Source organism: Apostichopus japonicus, chromosome 15 (assembly GCF_037975245.1).
Source record: "Apostichopus japonicus isolate 1M-3 chromosome 15, ASM3797524v1, whole genome shotgun sequence".
NCBI classification, from domain to species: Eukaryota; Metazoa; Echinodermata; class Holothuroidea; order Aspidochirotida; family Stichopodidae; genus Apostichopus; species Apostichopus japonicus.
This window is the reverse complement of record NC_092575.1, coordinates 12824190-12844632: the sequence shown is the minus strand read 5'-3', so window position 1 is coordinate 12844632 and position 20443 is coordinate 12824190. Positions and strand designations below refer to the sequence as shown.

Sequence of the window (20443 nt, the reverse complement as noted above, 5' to 3'; positions counted from 1 at the left end):
CTGTTTCATTGGATACGTAACCCTATACGGTAACTTCCGCGTCCATAATGCTGACTGAAAGTACCAGTCAAGATGGCAGCTTACACGAGCACGTTTCGAGCGCTAGGTGCTGGTATTAAATTCGATGTTAAGCGATTTCGTGGAGATGCTGAAAAGTTTGAGGTAACATAACGGATTTTATGCAATAATGTTAATTATTTTTCGAATATTAAAATCACTTATGTGTTAATCACAAATGGCGTCAGGAATTCGTTTTCTTTTTCAACACATCGTGTGAAATAAATGGATAGTCATATAGATATTATCACATGTAGTAGATCAGCGATTGTAATACACAATTGATTTCCACGCTTATGCCATGGCAGGAACTTGACACATCTCGTTCAGGTTGGCAGTTTAAAGCCATCCAATTCTTGCTCACGTGAAAATGTTTTTTGATATTCGTCTTGTACCTCAATGTCAAGATAGGTAGTCTAGCCTGTGCAAAGTCAAGTTCACATCAAAGGCTTTAGCCAGATGAATAACCTACTGTATGGCCTGATAGAAGTGCAGAGAATTGGGCAATAAGTTGGAAAAAGCCCAACCATCTAATTCTGCACCAGGGTGTATGTGGTCTGTTGGTAAATTTTTACTTGCTAATTTGTCTTGTACTTTTTTTTCTGCCTAAATGAGTGGGATGCTGGCTAACATATTGGTTCCAACTTTTCGGTCTGAATTCATTCAATCATTGGTCTCAGACTTGGACTGAAGTTGCCACTTAAGCATGCTATTTGCGAATGAAAACCTTGAATTGCAGTGTCCTTTCTAGATCTCACTATTGGCACAGAAATACCTATTTGCATATAGAAATGATGTAACAGTAATATATACTAGTTTGTTTTCATACAACTTTTTGTTCAAAATAAATAATTTACATCCATGTGCCTACTGCTCATTTAGGTTTCAGCTGGGATTAAGCCCTTCGTTGTTTGTGAAGATGCAAGAGCTACATATTTTGTCATTAACTTTTGCCTCGTTTATTCTTTTCATGCTTTTTTCTAGCTTGTTAAACCAAAAAAGCATGATAGGTCGCTAACAGAATCCATAGTTGCAAGTACTCAGTTTGGTGAACAGCACCTTCCTAAATTGGATGAATTTCAAGATGTAGGAAGTAAAAGAAAAGAATCTGGCAATGATCAACTTCCTCAGAAAAAGAAGAGACGGCATAAGAAGAAGAAATCGTCTGAAGTCAATGGTAATAATGTATTCTTATTTACACATGTATCCCCATAGAACTCATCTGTGAGACTGAACCTCAAATATTCATAGTCTTGGGCAATTTAGCAGTGATTTATCTGTCACAATATCAGAGAGGTTGGTTTAGTTTCAAAGAGAATTAGAAAGTATCAAAGCTCATCAAGGACTTTCAGTACGATGTGAAAGAAGAGGTAGCAGATAAGCACAGCAATTTTACTACAATGACCAAAAGGAGCTGCTTGTATTTATACTACAATTCACTCAGGCAAATCATTTCATTTGTTCATTTAAGTACCTTTTCTGTTACAGAAAGTATATATGTATCCCGTGAAATTAGAACCCCAAATTGGATTCTCAACTTCTGAGAATATGACAGTTTGTCAGCAGTATGTAATAGAAAGTACAGTACCGTTCACATTAAATCGGCCGTGGCATCGTGTATCGTGATGCCCTTATCTTTTTCTATCGTTTTCTATCGTGAAACCTGACTACTGTAAATTTTTTGTACACGCTACCACGATATAACGATATACCACGATCACACGCTATATCGTGATACCAAGCTTTCACGATAGCAAGCATGACTGCTACATTCACGCTAACACGTTATATCGTGAGATCGTGATTTCAAGCTGAGCGCAACACAATTCGTAACTTCGTTTGGGCTTTGGGTTTTTATTATTCACGCTATTTCGTTAAGTCGTAATATCGTGTATCATGAAGTTCCTACAGTACTCTACTGTGCGAAAATCGATCTTTACAGGAGTTCCGCCTTGAAAACTTTTTGATGTCAGCTCACAACTTTACACGTTTAACTTTTTATTTAACAACAGTAACGTTACGTACGGATAGCGACTTTTCTGTTACTAGTAGTGTTAGTTGTAGATTTTATGTTCCACGTTACATTGAATAGTTGGCAACATTTTGAAGAATAATAAAGTACTACTAAGCCTTTCTTGTGTTAATTTTTTATATAATTTATCGTTGGTTCGAACAGAATGAAAAGGGAAAAAAATTCCACCCCAACAACTTTGAAGCAGGGCCGGTTAAAAACAAAACATCTTCATTGTCCGCGCAAGGGGCCTCCCTTTTCCTGATTCCCGAGTCTCTATTCGGATTCAAGAAATCTAACTAACCTTTTGTTAAGGTTGCCACATATTCCAAACTAGTATTAGCGCATGAAAAGAAGAAAAACGTCAGCCTGTTTTTTTTTCAGATCTCAGTACCAGAAACATGTATTTTATTTGGATAATAGAAAAACTTTCTTTAATGTGGTTAATTAATATTTTCCTACCCTAGCTATTATTTGATAAAACCTTCATGAAAACCGACTTTTTAGAAAATGGATTTTTAAGCTCAGTCAACAATTTAAAAAATGCTTACCGTTAAATACTGGCGTCAAAAATACATTTTGAATTTATTCCAATAAAGATCCACAAAGGATAAAAATGCGAAGAACAGCTTACTAAATAGAATTGAAACTGCATGTACAGTACATGGTCATTTTAAGTATCCAAATACTATACAAAGAGATCGAGTTCACCGAAATACCCCTTTTCCCTACCACCTGAGGAAAAGCGTCTTTTATAAATTATAGTACCATACAGTACTTAACATTTGATACAAAAGTAACATCTACAACAACTTCCCAAAATTTGTATGTGTCACAATAGGTTAAGTTTTAACCGCACAGTACCATTAATAATTTGCATATTACATCAAAAGTTACACTCGGGCGTCCAGATGGCGGGAAAATGTACAATCATGTACAATTTGTTGTGTCGTTCCCACGGTGCAATGAACTTGGGCAAGTTGCCAAGTTCGAATGTCGTTGACCTACTTATGTTCCGTAAACAATGTCAATGGGAATTATGTGTGTAAAAACTTGTGTTTTTTCCATGTGTTATATATATATATATATATATATATAGAAGTTTTACGTAAGCGGAGTGAATTTCGGGGCGGCTCGTTGATTGTGAGGAAGCACTTACAGTATCTAAGCATCAATATTTGTGAAATATATCGTACGATTTTTCTTCAGAAAATATTTTTGACTAGTATTTTCTCAATGTATTAAGAAGGGTGACATACCCTATGTTCCGACGTCTCTATGTTCCGACGTCTCTTTAACTTCCGACAATTTTTTTGGACTCTAATTTTTTGAACCCAATTTTTTTCTGGGGGGGGGGGCTCAATTTTGTTAGACCCAAATTCTGTCTGACTAATTTTTTGGGGGATTCAATTTTTTCGGACCCAATTTTTTGGGGGACTCATTTTTTTTTACCCAAATTTTGTCTGGCTTAAGTTATTTTTTTGGGGGGGAATCAATTTTTTTGGACCCAAATTTTCTTTGTGGAATCAATTTTGTTAGACCCAAATTTTGTCTCACTAACTATTTATTAGGGGGACTCAATTTTTTCGGACCCGATTTTTTTGGGGGGACTCATTTTTTTTGGACCCAAATTTTTTCCGGCCTAATTTTTTTTGGGGGGGGGACTCAATTTTATATGGACCCAATTTTTTTTTGTGGAATCAACTTTTTTGGACCCACAATTTTTCTGACCTGATTTGTTTGGGGGGACTAATTTTCTTCGGACGCGCCAATTTTTATTTACGAAACAAAAAATAAAAGGGCCCAGAGTTTTTTATGACCCAAATAGTGCTTGTCCGAAAAAAAATTGGTCATAAAAAATTTTAGAGTAAAAACAATTTGTGTCATCAAAATATTTTGGTCCAAAAAATTATGGGTCTTAAAAAAATTTGGTCCGAACTCCGAAAACATATTGGTCAACAATATTGGTCAAAAGAACTTCAGAGTAAAAAAAAATTGTCGGAACGTAGACACGCCGGAACCCATAAAATATACTGGGTCTACCCAGGGACGTAGCTAAGGCCTGATGATTGGGGGGGTGTAGTGGCTGAAATTCCAACTGGATGGGTTTTGGAGCCAGAAAATTCCGACTGCTGCCTTGTACCCCCCCCCACCACCGCACTAATCGTCAACGATACGGTCAGTGTCAGTCAGACACCCCATCTTTCGCGACTGCACTTATGTTCCGATTTTTTTCGATACATTTGTACCTTATGGGGCAAAGTTTTTGCTTATGTTGATGGCACTTTTAAGCTTCCATAGATTAGCATTGGCGTTTTAATTGTATACTATAGAGACAATGTATATCCCAACGACGTAGCCAGGAGTTTGAAAGAGGGAACACATTTTGCGATTGTTATGGGGGAGGGGTCTAAGGGGAGGGGGTGTCCCCCTCCCCTTTGAGATATTTTTGAACAATTGAAGGTCCTTAGATGCGATCTGGTGCAATTTGTTGCCAGTTTCATCATTATCATATGATATCATATTATCAGCAGATTTTGTTTTCCTGTTTGAATTCTTTTACATGTTCTTTTACATAATATATCAGAAATACATTTGACGAACTTAACTGATGGACAATATAAACTTTCATATTTTGTAAGACAGCCAGATGTGCAGTGGCCTAAAAACAAATATCGTTATCGCCGTGTATTAGCAGTATAATAACAACAGTTTTTAAACATATTTTTCGACACTGAAAGGGGGGAGCAGTCGCTCCCCTGCTCCCCCTGGCTACGTCCCTGTATATCCTGAACTTACTTGAAGCAAGCGAACAGGGTCGACCCACCCAATAGCAAAATTAATACATAAATTATCCGAATTGAAGCTGGCGAACGTTGTATTTTTTTTTAGAGTATTCAAAATCATACGAAGTTTTGTATGGTAGAGTATAAGGATCGCGAGATACAATTTCTCAATGTGACGAGGAAAACGTGGTAAATATGACTGATTAAAGGTCAATTTTGATCGAATATTTTATATCACTCACAAATTACAAGAACATATCAAAATAAAAGTGCGACAGTCAGAAAAATTAGAGTGCGACAGTCGGAAATTCCGAATTGAAGCTGGCGACAGTCGGAAATTCCGACAGTCGGAAATTCCGACTGTCGCAATCAAATTTTCCAACTATCGTAATTTTTACCAAGATTGGGGGGGTGAGACACCCCCCACACCCCCCCTCTGGCGACGTCCCTGGGTCTACCCCTAATCATTGCATTTTGAGCGAATGTGTATTTAACTACGTTACATGATGCTTAAACACATGTTTGAACAAAATGAAAAATTCAAGTATTACCACATAAATATTCAAAAAATATACTTTTGTTGCATGGTATGAAGGATTTGGTGAAACTAAACATGTCTGGACTGGTTTGAAAATTCTACGAGGTTAGTGATCAACTTGACCGTCTAGTATTTTCAGAAAGTAAGGTTGCTACCATACAAAACTGTCCGGCCAAAAGCAATTAAATGACTTTATGACATTTAAATAAAAAAAAGCTTCTAACAGAAGTTATGACCAATTTTGTATAATTTTTAATGTGCGCGTCAATACGGGTTGCCATCAGGATCATATCGATTACTGATGCTATGCAAAAGAAACTGCTTATTTGAGCATATCATATGGTGCGGAAAAACATTCTTCAAGCAAGCAATTTTCTCGAAAATCTTGCAAAATTCGATCGTGAAAACAATGTTCAAACATACTAAAGTATGCCACCCTATGCATCCCGGACGGTGAAAATGCTACTGTAGGCCTATATTCAGCGTTACAAATGCATATTAACCCTATCGTAACAATTCTTTCAAATCACGATGAAACGATCGATCGTTCTGCAACGTGATTCACGCTATAACGATAACATCACGATAGTATACAGTGCCAGTGAAATGATGCACACATTATCACGATATTACGACCACGATGCGACGCACGATATCACGTTAGGTACTTGCTATAGGCGTAATGGAAACGATATCACGATAGACTCCTCGAGTCTCCTCATATTTTGTCACGATACACGATGCCACGGCCGATTTTATGTGAACGGTACTGTATGTAATAGTAGTCATTGTAGGATAATGTTACTTACTGTTATGTAATATTGTAACAAACACATTGGTGTCTTTGTGAGGAAATAAACCATGGTTAGAATTTTTGACAGCCTTACAAAAGTTGAAAATAAAAATGTATGTTCATACTGTATACTGCCCTGTTTGGACATGTTACAAATAATCATTCCTTTCTTGAGATAAGATAATGTGTTTGATACTTCACCACCCCTACCTTTCTCCTGTTATGTGTTCTCTTTAACAAAAGTCAAGATCTGAAATAAATCCTTCTGCCAGCTTTAATAAAAAAATCCCAGTAATTGGAATTAAAGATGATGTGTCTTTAAATAAATATTTTTCTTTGTAACAGCAGCAATTGTATCAGAGGGGTCATCAATCGACTTGCTATCATCACATATCAGTAAAGAAGATGTAGACAATGATGGAGAGGAAGAAACTTCAAAGGAGGAGACTTTAAAGAAGGAAAGAGATGAGAAGGTAACAAATTTGTGATTCCTCAACATTGTTTGTGAAAGACACTAATTGTGACTAAAGATGCATTTAGAGTAGAACTTGTCACAATCTAGTGGTACTACCATCCACTGTTCAAGAAAAGAGTCAGGTAACTGGAAACAATGTCTGTTTCTCCTACCGATAAATATTGCAGCAGATACAATTCAGTTTGGAAAACATTTCAAATGTTTGCCAATGATGAAAAGTAACAGTACTTTTAACTTTTTGGACTCTGCATGATCTGTACTGGAGTAAAGCTGTTGATGACTCAAAAGTCGTAGACGTAATGTTAGACGTTAAAGGAGCCCATAAAAGTTTATTTTTATTTGGGTTACTTATTTATTTATGATTTTATTGTTTTCTTCAGATGATAGGTTTTTTGTCATTTCACAAGATACCTTACATAGCCAAATTGGCAGTCCAGCTTGTTTGGTTGCCTTAAGCAGTCTGGATGGACAATTGAGGACATGATTAAATTCATTTGATGGGCACAAAATAGTAATGACTATAAACTAAACGGTCCAAATTAACACGGAATGCAAACAAACATCATTTGTCTTATTTATTTCAAGAGGGATTGCAAATTAAGCTTCGCCTATGATTTATCACAAAATAAACTGAGAATGATCCCAGAATGTAAGCTTCTTGCAAGTTGTGCTCAACATCATAGTCTTTTATCACAGTTACATTTGGTTCGTCCTTGACGAGTGACCAGTGTGCAAGTAATTTATCATCAAGCTACAAGAGCTAGCTTTGTCTGTCATTATGAATAACAATATTCTCGTTGGCTTTTGCAGTAAAGTTTGAATCAAAGTGTTTGTATGCTTTGTGTTCCAGCTGACCACATTCCTCAAACAAAACAAGATCAACGTGTCAGGGACTGATGTAGCAGAGCCCTTCAGGGAGTTCACAGAGTTACAAGAGAAATACAGAGTCCATCAAGATATTATTGAGAATGTACATCGACTCGGCTACGCTACCCCTACACCCATCCAGATGCAGGCAATTCCTGTCATGCTACAGGTAAACAAGTAAAAACCAGTGTGAGAAGTATTTCTAGAGTTCATTTTATGAAAAGTAGCTGCTTGCATTGGGTCTACAAAATTTAATAAACCTACCTAGGAAATTGTAATATTCTTACAGATGAAGTGTGCTACATAAGGTTTTATATATTTTCTCAATATAATATGCTTTTGATGAAATCAAGTCACTTCCATATGCATCAAAACTTTGACTCAAAAATCTACCAATTTTTTTTTCAACCTTTCAATTAATTTCAGAGGAGGGAACTTTTAGCATGTGCGCCAACAGGATCGGGTAAAACTGCTGCATTTATTTTACCAATTTTGCATCAACTTAAGGTACGTTCGTTGTTATCTTTAAATTTTGTTTCTTCCAGGTTGTCCATTCTGTTTTATTCTGTTTTAGTTGATATTCAGCAGTCTTTTGCAATGTGTTAATATAGGGATGACAGCTTGAAAATACTGTTTGTCGATTGGTATTGATAAGTGAATATATTGTGACAAATGTAGATGCATAAACAAATTTTGCATCAACTAAAAATATATTCAATACAATCGGTGTTCAAGTTTGTTGTTTCTAGCCTTTTCTCTATGAAATGTTATTTCTTTGCTTATTGTCCAATGAGTTTTATTCTGTATTATTTGGCATTCATCAGTCTTTTGTGATGATATTTTGTAATAAAACTTTCATACATCTTAAAACAGTTCTTGTTTGTTGGTTGGTTTGATTAAGTTTTGTGTTGTGATAAAAAGTTAATGCATAAACAGTCAAATGTTGTTCTACACATAAAATCTTCAAGAAATTCCTACCTAACTTTTCAGTTCACCAATTCTTTTATGATGTAAATTGTAAACTGCATAGTTACCTAAGTTCATCACCCTTTCAACATGCTTCATGCTGTGTTTTATGATATTGGGTGGGATTCTGGGTTTGCACCATTATATCGATACTACCGTGGTTGGGTGATTATTAACCGTGGACAAAGAAATGGCTCAAAGGAAATTCCACTCGATTTAGGGCTGAGAACTGAATGTATAACTCTGAGGTAACTGACTTGCTTCTTATTAAGAAGATTCTTTACTCTTTTAAACAATGCTTATCGTCAATGTTTTCTCCTAGTTAATTCATAAAAGATCTGTTCATCATGAGCAATTAGAGTGTCTAGTTGACTTAAATTAAGAAATGGAGAAGAAATCAAACATTGTCCCGACTGGTTGTCATTTTACTGTCTTAATCTGTTAAACAAACATAAAATTCTCCCCCCCCCCCCTCCCGCTCTCTTTGGCAACAGGAACCAAGAAACCAAGGTTTCCGAGCGGTCATATTATCTCCTACGAGGGAGCTTGCCAATCAGACGTTCAGAGAACTGCAAAGAATATCAGAGGGCAGAGGCTTCAGGATACACATGGTGGATAAGTTTGCTAAAGCAGCCAGATTGTATAAGAAAAGCTCGGCGCAGAAATTTGGTAAGAATACCTAAATATATAGACTGTAAACCATAAACCTCTCTAACTGTTTCCAGACATGTTTTTAATTACATCAGTTTGCCATCAAAAACTTTTCTGATGATAGTTCTTGCACTTGACTACCTAAAGTATCCAGCCTTTTTGTAAGATTGTGGAAATCTACTTTGGACACTCACAAAAGGTAGAAAGAAAAGGATTTTGAGTCACCCAAAAGTTAATATGTTTGTGGATTGGAAAGATTGTTAAGCATTACTTTTTTTGAACAAGTCATCTCTAGGATATCCTTGCTTATTTCTTCTGACAATCTTCCACTCGCTTCACTTTCAAGACATTTCCATTGCTTTTTTTCCATAACAGATATATTAGTTGCTACTCCAAACAGACTCGTCTACATGCTGTTACAGGAGCCTCCTGCCATCAAACTTCAAAAGTAAGTTTAAATTTTTATATCGCTTTTTCTATCGACATTTTTCATCAACAATTTCTCCTAACAATACAACATTATTATGGTTGCGTCGGGTCCTCATCACTAATTATAAGTTTGCTAAGCTGTTAAAAAATTTAGGGGTAGATTTTCATATAGTTATATATATAATAATAACTATATATAGTTTGAAGAGAAACTATTAAAGATACTTTTTAATTGAGCTGTCTTACATTTCGGACCATGCATGCCAAATAATACAATCACATATCCGATTGTACGACGACAGATTTGTGCGCTTTTGGAAATTAACAGAAAGGTGCTTGTTTCACTCAGCTTGACCTCTTATCACTGTCAAGGTCTTCAGTCGTTTTCGTTCTCTATACTTCCATTTTTCCAAGACCTCCAATCGAACAAGCTCGGCGAATGAGATACCTTGCAATAACCCAAAACTTTGCAAAGAAAAAAGTGCTATTGGCTACGAGAAATGCAATAAAGTTGGCCGCCGAGAAGTAACTACACAGTTGCGTTTCTCTCATTATTTCAAAAGGGAAACTGAGTCTGTGAGAATTTTCCAGAAAATAACATTCCTCCTTCATCGATCAAATATACATCGTCCTACCCATCGACTATCCTTCTTAGTCTGAATAGTACAGAAATAATACTTAATTCAAGTCTATTTCTCTCGATCCAGCGTCGAGTGGCTAATCATCGACGAGTCAGACAAGTTGTTTGAATCTGGCAAGAGTGGCTTCCGAGATCAACTGGCGACCATCTACCAGGCCTGCGATTCTTCCAGAATACGAAGGGCACTGTTCAGTGCCACGTACGCACACGAAGTGGAAAGCTGGTGTAAGCTGAATTTGGACAATGTGGTTGAAGTAACAGTGGGTCACAGGTAAATATTTTATATATCCCTAATGAGTACCAATGGTATCCCGGAAGTGAAATAAAACAGTTCCATTGATCTTCTATTATGTTTAAATATGATGTCACCAGTAGACCCTGTGGTTTCTACACAAACTACCCATATCTCATGTTGTGCCTTGCCATAAAAGTTATGTAGTCTACATAAGAAGGGTTTGTGAAACCTCACACCTCATAGGCTTTGCCCACCTGAGATGAAGGAGACCGTTAGTGTAATCTTTTTTATTGCAAACATTTCCTATCCACTGATTAAATCAATAAATTATCAAATCAGTAAACATATTAGTTAAGTTTATGTTCATCATATTTTAATATCTGAAAAGGAATACAAAAGCATTTTTTAAGTATTCAATTGGTGTTTTTAAATTTTACTACAGGAATACAGCAACAGAGCTCATCAAACAGGAACTTGTGTTTGTCGGAGGGGAGCATGGCAAACTGATGGCAGTACGAGATATTTTCAACAAAGTGAGATATTCTTCTTACTTGTAGCTTGTAGCTTATTTCCAAGTTTATAGAGTTTTGGTTGTGAAAGGGTAGCAGACAATAAAGGAACTAAACAAAGTTAAATCACTTTCAAGTTTTTTTGCATGCTAGAACTCATTACATAGCAACATAGGTTATGATTTTCTCCAGTTACATTATTATGATATTAATGACTTTATTGATTCTTATGATATTATTTATTGTGTGAAAGTAAGTTGGCCTGATGTTTCGATCCTAGCAGGATCTTCTTCAAAGGCTACAAAAAAAAATATGATATTAATTATTATAATATTATTAATTAATTGATCGATCGATTAATTGATTGATTGATTATAATATTCTTAATTAATTATCTTAAACAGGGTTTTCAACCACCAGTGCTTATATTTGTCCAATCCAAAGAGAGGGCAAAGGAACTGTTTCATGAGCTGATATACGATGGTTTCAACGTTGATGTCATTCATTCTGATAAATCTCAAGAACAGGTACAGTAATAAATCCACTATCATCATTATATCTGTCTTGTCATTTGAAATTCCTTCTGTTTTGTTATTATTAAAGACCCAGTTTTTATTGCTTCAGTACTCTGTTTGAACAACATGTTATTTATATGGAAGGCTTACGAATTTTTTAATCCACTTTTAAATTTATGTAAGTGCAGTAAACTTTGACTTTATTTTGGCCAGTTTATCCCCCCTCCCCTTCACCCCATACTACTGCCTCTTTCTCCTCCCTGCACCCCTATTCATTCTTTCCTTTCAAACACAGTTTTTTCTGAGTTGTTAAAGCATTTCAATCATATTGCTACATACAGTATTTTTAGAATATTTTTTCCCACTGTTGAAGGAATTAGTTACAGAGCTGTTCATCCAACATTTTCATTGTAACTTTTTTAATCCATAGTATTGAGTTTAACCATTATGCAATTGCTGGGGGATTTTTTTGTTTATTGTTCGAAATGAAAATTATTTAACAAAGATGAGACCAGAGAAGGATGCAAATGACATGAGAAAATGAGAATAAGCAGATAAATTTATAGGTTTTATAGTTGGATACTTCATATTTGAAAATGATTTTTCCAAAAATATTGTGCTTAATGTATTATACCTTCAGAGGGACAACCTTATCAAGAGTTTTAGAGCTGGAAAGATCTGGGTGCTTATAGCGACAGAGTTAATGGGAAGAGGAATAGACTTCAAAGGAGTCAATCTCGTCATAAACTACGACTTTCCCACCTCAGCGATAAGCTACATCCATCGGATCGGACGAACCGGTCGGGCGGGAAGGTCCGGCAGAGCGGTCACTCTCTTTACCGAAGATGATGCCGTCTGCCTAAGAAGGTAAGTTCCCCAAATATCTTTCAGCATTGCTTTAAAATCTCATCTTTTAGCTCAATAAAGGTTTCTTGAACTTGATAAAACGGTTACTGAACTGCTCATTTCTCAGCCGTAGTCTGTGTTTCATCATCATATATAAAGAGCTGTTCGTAGAGCTCTTTCACTGTGAGATTTCTAAAAATGTCGCTTACTAAAGAGTATTAAATATTTGGTGTTTGATGTCGTAGTTCAAACTGCAAACATTTTTGAATGAAAGTTTTGAAGAGAGAAGGAAGAAACTGGCGTGAGGAGATGACAGTATACGAAATATTTATCTAAAATATTGAAATAACTTAAACGTTTATTTTTAGTCTCAATGATATTTCCCTTCTCTCTCTCTACATTGCTGATGAGGTCTTGCTAACTTGCAATATTAGTTATACCTTGAGTATGGAAGTCATATCCTATTAAAGCAATAATTTTTTTGTCTTTTCAAAATCATAGTATTTGTGTGGAGTATGTTAAAATGCATTGCTATTCATGACTGACTCGGATTTGATTTGAAGTACATTTTCTCATATCCGTTTATACTGTACTAGTAAATTTTTATTGTTCCACAATGAGTTGCATTGTTTGCTTTGATCTATTGTTCTGCATGAGGCTTGCTTGTAGTGATACTACTCTACTCCACAGTGCCATACACTGGAGTTTCAAGTCTCACTGTCAATTAAAGGGGAGCTAGCTAAAGGCAAAACTTAAAAAAGATATAAACTACTGTATAGGTAGTCTCGAGAACGGATAAAAAATACATCAGCCAAATTGCTAAATGTTCGGTTGCTAAGATATAAAGTGCTGGTGATATTTGTAAAGTTAGTTGCGGTAATTTCATTGAGCATGCAAATTGGCTTTAAAAGTTGAAATTTTATGAATTGGTTCATAAATGTCAGAAAGAATTGCTGGCAGTGAGTTTAACAGCTCATAACTAAAACAAGCATTGAGCTTCTGTAGCATGCCTGCTCTAGTTTTTACATGAAATGGAGACTATTTAAAAGACCACTGTAGATAGAATTTCAGTCTTGATAAGTCATAGTGCCAGAAAAAAATACAATTAGGTGCTACAAATGTTTCCATGGTTACTTTGGTACATTGGTTTTCATAATATTCACCTTTAAATATGCAATGATCTCTTCAAGGCCTCTTTCAGGGTAAATTGTTGGTGATGTTAATGTTAATCCACTATGTCATCAAATTCTCATAATTCAAAGAAAAGCACACTTTTTTTTTAAAACTTTGTATAAACAACAAAACACCCATAGATGGCAAACAACACCATATGTCCTTAAAGCATTGTAAACATGTCATGTGAGGCCACAACTGTCGTATGTTTTTTCTCATTGAGTTTTGTGTTGCTTCTGACCTTAACTGACCTTAATGGTATTTGTATTAGACTATGTAACCCAGTCACTTTAAGTTACAGAAACTCAGCTGTTTTGAAGGTTTATTTCTCAAAGAACTAAAAGTGTTACAGAAATCCAACCCTGGACTGATAGCAGTGTTTATTTTTTATGAGCTACAACATATCAAATATTAATTTGTTGTGCCTAATGTGATCCTTTAACCCTTGTATTCATTTGAACGTACTTTTGCTTTTAATTTGCCGTGTAAAGTGTTCATATATTAAACGAAACACTTCAGAGTATTGTATCAAGTTGAATTGTAACGTCCTCGTCTGAGAGAGGAGGGAAACTGAAAGTCATTAAGTGGTGTGTGACTCTGTATTTTGAATACTATTTCATTATTTACATTCCTGTTTCTGTTTAACTATGCCATCCACGTCCACTTCTGTCATTTTATCTTGTAGCATTGCCAACGTTATGAAAAATGCCGGCTGTGATATTCCAGAGTACATGCTCAAACTCAAGAAAATGAACAAGTGAGTTTAAACAGTTCTAGCTTAAACTTTGATATCCAACATTTTCTACCGGACTTTTGGCCATTTTTCTGATTAAATTATCTGTAAAAATGAACCTTTGTTTTAAATTGTGCAATACAGAGGAGAGTTTAATGTGGGTTACTCAGAATGACACAAGTTAGTCAAATATGGAGTAAGTCAAACTCCATCAGTGAACATCTTAAACTGATACAGGTATGGCATGCTGTATAGTTGGTCGTATGTTCAGATACTTCAAGTCACTTACTGCAATACAACATAAACAGGAAGTTGTCTACAATTATCATGAAACTACTATATGAAAACAACCTCCTCCTACATTGCAATGATATAGGTATTACTATAGTAAAGGCTCTATGAGTTGAGTGTACATGGAATAATTCAGCATTCAGAATTTTGTGTAGCAGTCGTGAAGTCTTCTGAGCTTGGTCTCGCATGGAGGGCTATGGTTTGTATGTTAAAAAAAGAACCGCTATACATCAGTTTAGCACGTGTATAGCAATCTCCACATTTTGCATAGCATGTACGGATGCGATACCTGATGAATTATTCCACGGTTATTTTAATACTATTTTGCAATGTTTCAAATGAAGTCACGTGGATTATCCGTTAGTTTTCCCATCCACAAGCACCACCGGTTACTAAAACTTAGTTTCCATAAATTTGGAATCACAAGTAGTTACTACCTACTGTTACACATAGCAGCTGCAATGGACAGCAAAAAGTCTGTCAGGGTAACATCATATTCGTCTACATAGTATTTAATTATTTGAGTTTACTTCTGCAACGGTATCAGAGCAATTAAAAAAAATGAACCTTTATCTCTCAAGTTGGTTTGATGAATTCATTTATATATTTTGGATCAAATATTACAAATGACTGATCAACGCCTTTTTCTTGACGTTACATCGTTCTTCTTCACATTGAGGTGAGATGGGAGAATTATCATCTTTTGACAATCTTTCATGTTTCTCTTCCCCCAGGAAAGACAAAGCAAGACTGGAGAAGAAACCCATCGAGAGAGAGTCCATAAGGACTGGTCCGTACCGTGGCAAAGGCATGGAGCCAAGGTAAAGTGTCTGAGAGAAATTGACCCAAGAAGTGCTTCAAAATGCCTTTACTTTTTTTTTATCCCACTCCCTCATTCTTCGATTTTGTTTGGAAGGTGAAAGAAGTTGGTTATAGTCACAGTGTTATGTCTAGGTATCTGTACATACAAGTATATGGGTGTGTATGAACATGTAGTTGTGTCATGACCACTTAAAATACAGCTGGGCGGGAGTCCGGGTGGATTTGATAACATCTTGAAAACCATCTGGACCAAAGCAATCAGACTAGGGAAGATTCATGAAACCACTTGAAACTAAACCAAAGAAAGGTTGGTTAGAATAAGCATAATATTATGCAATGGATATGAGACCCGATTGTTTTTCACAGCAACTGAGATACTATGGTGCTTACATACTTTATTCAGATCTCATGGCCCTCCATGAGATCTGAATAGGTCTGCCAATTAGTATGGCAATGAGATAATTTGTTATTCGTAGCTCCTGATTGGTTAATATGCACTACATAGGCATTAATATTCACGATGACATCACACTGAGCAATTGATCAAAATACAGATGGGGGAAATCCTGCAGAAAGTGATATCTAAGACTGCTAGGTGCAGAATACAGAGAGGTAATACTAGTATACGCACAATAATTAGCAAGCTTGTTGAACAAATAATATAAACCTTTACCATCCTCCAAGGGCGTAGGAACTGGGGGGGCTGAAAAATATGGGGGGTGGAAGTAACATTCTGCCCCCCGCTTCGCAAGTCAGAAAACCCCTTTTTCATTCCAAGTGAGAAAAAAATCTCATTTGGAGCACCAAATTGCATCTAAGGCCAGGTGAAAATGCAAAATTATTTACAAAATGGAGTGGGTGTTGATGTGTGCTATATTGCACCGAATTGCATCTGAGGCCACCTGGAAATGCAAAAGATTTCCAAAGGGGAGGGGGACACCCCTCCCCTTAGACCCCTCCCCCAGTCCGGCCATCAGTCTTCAGCCCCTCACTCAAAATTACCTTCCTATGCCACTGCCATCCTCTGGTGTGAAAGATATCAAAAACATAATGAGGTGAATAACTTTTTGGTTGCAGCAGTACTCTGACAACTTACTTGTGGTTTAGTTGGATGGCTTTCATGACAATTTGTATTATGCCATAAATTCAACCTAAAGGGAGTTGCACTTTAACAAATTGTAGCTATTATCCAGAAGGTTGTTTGTAGACCAGTGGGCTGAGGGGTGGGAGTATTTGCTTTTCATAATGTTCCATCTCTTTCTTTGATCATAGCTGATCATAGAATACAATGTTGTAATAGTTACACTTTGTCATGTGAGGCTGATGAGGTAGCCAATTTTTTTCAACCATAATTCCTTTTCTTTCTACTTTGCAGAAAAAAGGAAGAAACTGAGAACAAAATGAAACGAGGGAAGAAAAACAGTGTAAAGGACGGAAAGTTCAGACATCAGAAACAACAGCAAAAGACCAAAGGCAAGGGAACCATGAAAGGTCAAAAGTCATCGAGAAAGGGGGGAAGAAATAATGGTGCTAGTAAACCAGGATTTAAAAGGAAAATGAAAACTGAGACAGGTTGAGGTCTGCCAGATGGACATTTTTAAAGAGTGAAGATTGAGTTGAAGGTACCAAATCTAAGTTGGGAGATTGCAGAAGAGGAAGATACAGGTCCTGGCATTCTGGTGAGAGGTTTTAGAAATTATGTAAGATGGACGTATTAATGATGAGATGAGAGGTTAGTGGAAGAGGAAGATTGATGTGAGTGTCCGAGATGAAGGGATGTTGAAAAGGAAGATGGCAGTTTGGATTCTGAGATAAGAGATAGCGGAAGAGGAAGACGGATGTGAGAGTCTGAGATGAAGGGATGTTGAAGAGGAAGATAGATATGAGAGTTTGAGATGGAGGGATGTTGAAGAGGAATTTGGCAGTCTGGATTCTGAGACAAGAGGTTGTGGAAAGCAAACAAAGTAGATGCCCTGAGTCAAAGATGGGAGGTGCGTTCAAGGCAGATGGGAGGTTGCAGAAGATGATGACAGAAAGTTTGGAACAGTATCATCTTTAGCTTACCTGGGCCTATTCCTACAGTCAGGTCGGGTCAGTGCGTCAGTTAGCAAATAAAAAAAGTAAAAAATTTCAGTAAACCTTAGAAAATGTTTAAGTGGGTGGATAGTTTGACAGACCTAATCTGATGAATTTGTTGATACTCAGGGAATATTCTGGTATGAAAGCTATTGATGATTAGTTAAGCATATAAAGTGTGAAACTAGCATATGAAATTGACAAATATTTTCTGTTTTCATCAATCTTGCAGCATATTGCAATATTGAATTTGTCTTTGACATGAATACCCTAGAATACCATAGCTCATTAGCATAAATCCTTCAATTTACATGTAGAAAGAACGAAGGAATTGGTATCTTATTTGAAGCCATGTTTATTCAGCATCCACACTAACTTAAAAAGACAAAATTGTTCTGAGTGAGTGATTTGTCAGTTTTGTATGGAATTATCAGCTGCTGACTGATAAAACTAACTATGAAACTAGCCTTAAATGAAACAGCTAAGGGGATGTTTTTTATGTTTATTGCAACCTCCACATGGTTGATAAAATTATATTCAAAACTAAGGAGCCAAAGTAAAATGCTGCTTTGAGTAATGTTTCCTGTTTATGATATCATCTCAAAGTTTTGACTTTATGGACTGGCTGATCTTCCTACGGATAGTCTGTTTAAATAACAGCCAGACACTTTAGCACAGTATGCCTTCATTTCTAGTGTACATCTCTGACCATCAGGGATAATCAAAGAGAATGGTTGAACCATTTTCTTGCATTTAGGTTTGTTTCCCTAGATGCACAAGTTTTCAAATGCACATACAGAAGCTAACTTTTATTTTGTAGAACACTTCCTTTCAAATTTTTGGTCCATGACCCAAAAGTGGGTTGTCGATTGATTCTTTTACTGGGCGACTTCAGTAGCAAGACAGTTTTTCCAAGGGTGTATTACAGTTATGTTCCTCCCAGTCACTCAGGGCTTGGTTTTTAAAAGTATTGATCAACTGCATTCAAATCTGTTAATTATCAATTGACTCACCAACCACCAGGAAGTATCTACCTTTCGTGGGTTTTTTAGGACTCAGAAATTTATGTATCACTGAAAGATAAAAATGAGTTGTTAAAGGGAAAAATTGGGGAGAAGGTTTGTGGGTCCATCTATATACGTTTCTCTTTCTCCCTTTCTTCATAATTCTGCCCTTTGTTGTGACCAAAGTTAATTTAAAGCTATGATTAATTTTTTGTATAAGTTTGATCTCATTAGTTTCGTTATTGTTTTTTATTCTTTATGCTTGGTTCATCCCCTTCCTCACCCAAACTTTTGAGTGGCTTTCCTTTCATTTGCTTTTCCTTTCATTTGGTTTTCCTTATAAATTGCAGCCACCTTTACTTATCACTTCTGTGACTCACCTTGCAAGTTATAATGAAACAAGAAGAATATTTATCCTGTCATTTTTGATATCCACTGGAGTCAAGTTTGAAATAAAGTTGTCAAATGTTATAAAGATCATTGAAAAATCTCCTTTATCTGAGTATTTTTTCCCCAATTTCTAATCATAATTTTGCTCCTATATTTGTCTGGTGAATTTCCATCTCTGCTGTATGTACAGTAGAACTGAGCACATGACTGTGTAGTGTTTATTAATTGAAACAGAAAGTAAAATGGCTTCAAGTGGTTTTGTTTTTTAGTAATGGCAAACTGAAAGAAAACCATTCTCAATTGAAATTGTATCACACAGGTCTAAAGTGATGTCACAATTTTTTTTTTTAATGTGATGAGAAATACCGTGTTTTTGCTCTATTATTTTAAGATTTAGCAGCATTATTAAAGTATAAAAATATGAGTATAGTAATGAGGCAGTTAACAAAATTGTGTAGGAACAACTCCTTAATATGTAATGTTTACTTTACTTTAAAGTAGCAAATTACAAAATATGTTGAAGAAGTAAGCATGTGACTTCTGGTGAAAATATCTGAAACGTCACCTTCAAAAAAGAAAAAGAAGAATTTTTTTTTTTGAGTATTTTTTTTTTAGATCCTCCTTCAAGCAGGAACTTGCAAAGAAGCCTCATTGGCTTATCAAAGCCGCAAGCTGACCGAAGTCAGTTTCTTACATTCATATTTAACGCCCATGATTATGAATTGTTAATTGTCAACAACTCTGTAACTGGACGACATACATTAATCTGGGAGTGACTCGAACCGGGGACCTTATGATTGAAAGACACCAGCGTTAACCACTGAGCTAACACTCCAATATATGAATGTTAACTTGGCGACATTACGACATTCGTATGTCGCTATGACAGTATGACCATGATGTTTACAACGTTGCATGAAACGCCAGCTTTTTAAAATCCTTGTCACAAATTATTTGTTGAGATATTTATCTCAATGTCACCTTAAAGACTCCGTGATGGTGTGAGGTCAGAGTGAAGTAAGTGATATCTCAGACGCACATACATCACGACGCAACAAGTCTCTCATGCCATATTTTAATCAAATAAATTGTCAATGAAAATTTCTACCGTGCATTTTGTGTGCCTGCTTCCTTAGGTTCATTCACGTAACATAAGTAATGCCAATTTAGCAGGCATTTCAGGAAAGGTCTAAGTGGACGCATTACAAATTAGTCACAACCATTTAACTAGCATTGTGATTCCTTTTTGATTTTCATGATTTCACGCATGGAAGAACTAGAGGTTAACCTTATTATAATCAATGGATAGTGAATTCCGTGTAATGGCGATGAGAGATGGTTAAATCTGTTGGGGGGGGGGCATATTTGTTGGTAGAGGGGCAAGGCACTGGAGGACGTCAGCCATTTTAGGGGATGTGACAGACAGGGTTTCAAAGCTGTGTCTGTGGGAGGTGTGGAATTCAAAACCATGTGAAAGAGTTTTAAAGGATGTGGCCCTGTGGAAATTAAGGCGTCTTTCACGAAGGCGGGATGGGGGGGGGGGGGGTCTGGAGATATACATATCCAGGCATAGATACGTTTTTCAACCTCATTCATACAAAAGTAATTATTAGTACAACATTGTGTTTAGACCCAA

General features: G+C 36.2%; 1 protein-coding gene across 2 annotated transcripts; it reads left to right on the top strand.

The window, feature by feature from the left end:
- The first annotated feature begins 3 nt into the window (after nucleotides 1–3).
- Nucleotides 4–18892, top strand: LOC139980501 (probable ATP-dependent RNA helicase DDX52). 2 transcript variants are annotated; one of them, XM_071992167.1, is made up of 14 exons: nucleotides 4–162; nucleotides 1042–1234; nucleotides 6534–6658; nucleotides 7511–7696; nucleotides 7954–8034; nucleotides 8988–9162; nucleotides 9520–9592; nucleotides 10281–10484; nucleotides 10891–10981; nucleotides 11362–11484; nucleotides 12113–12339; nucleotides 14177–14248; nucleotides 15250–15336; nucleotides 16713–18892. In XM_071992167.1, the coding sequence occupies exons 1-14, from the start codon at nucleotides 73–75 to the stop codon at nucleotides 16912–16914; spliced, it is 1929 nt and encodes a 642-aa protein (XP_071848268.1). In that variant the 5' UTR covers nucleotides 4–72; the 3' UTR covers nucleotides 16915–18892. The 2 variants fall into 2 exon arrangements, with proteins under 2 accessions (XP_071848268.1, XP_071848267.1); XM_071992166.1 differs by having other exon boundaries at nucleotides 6531–6658.
- Nucleotides 18893–20443: the final 1551 nt, after the last annotated feature.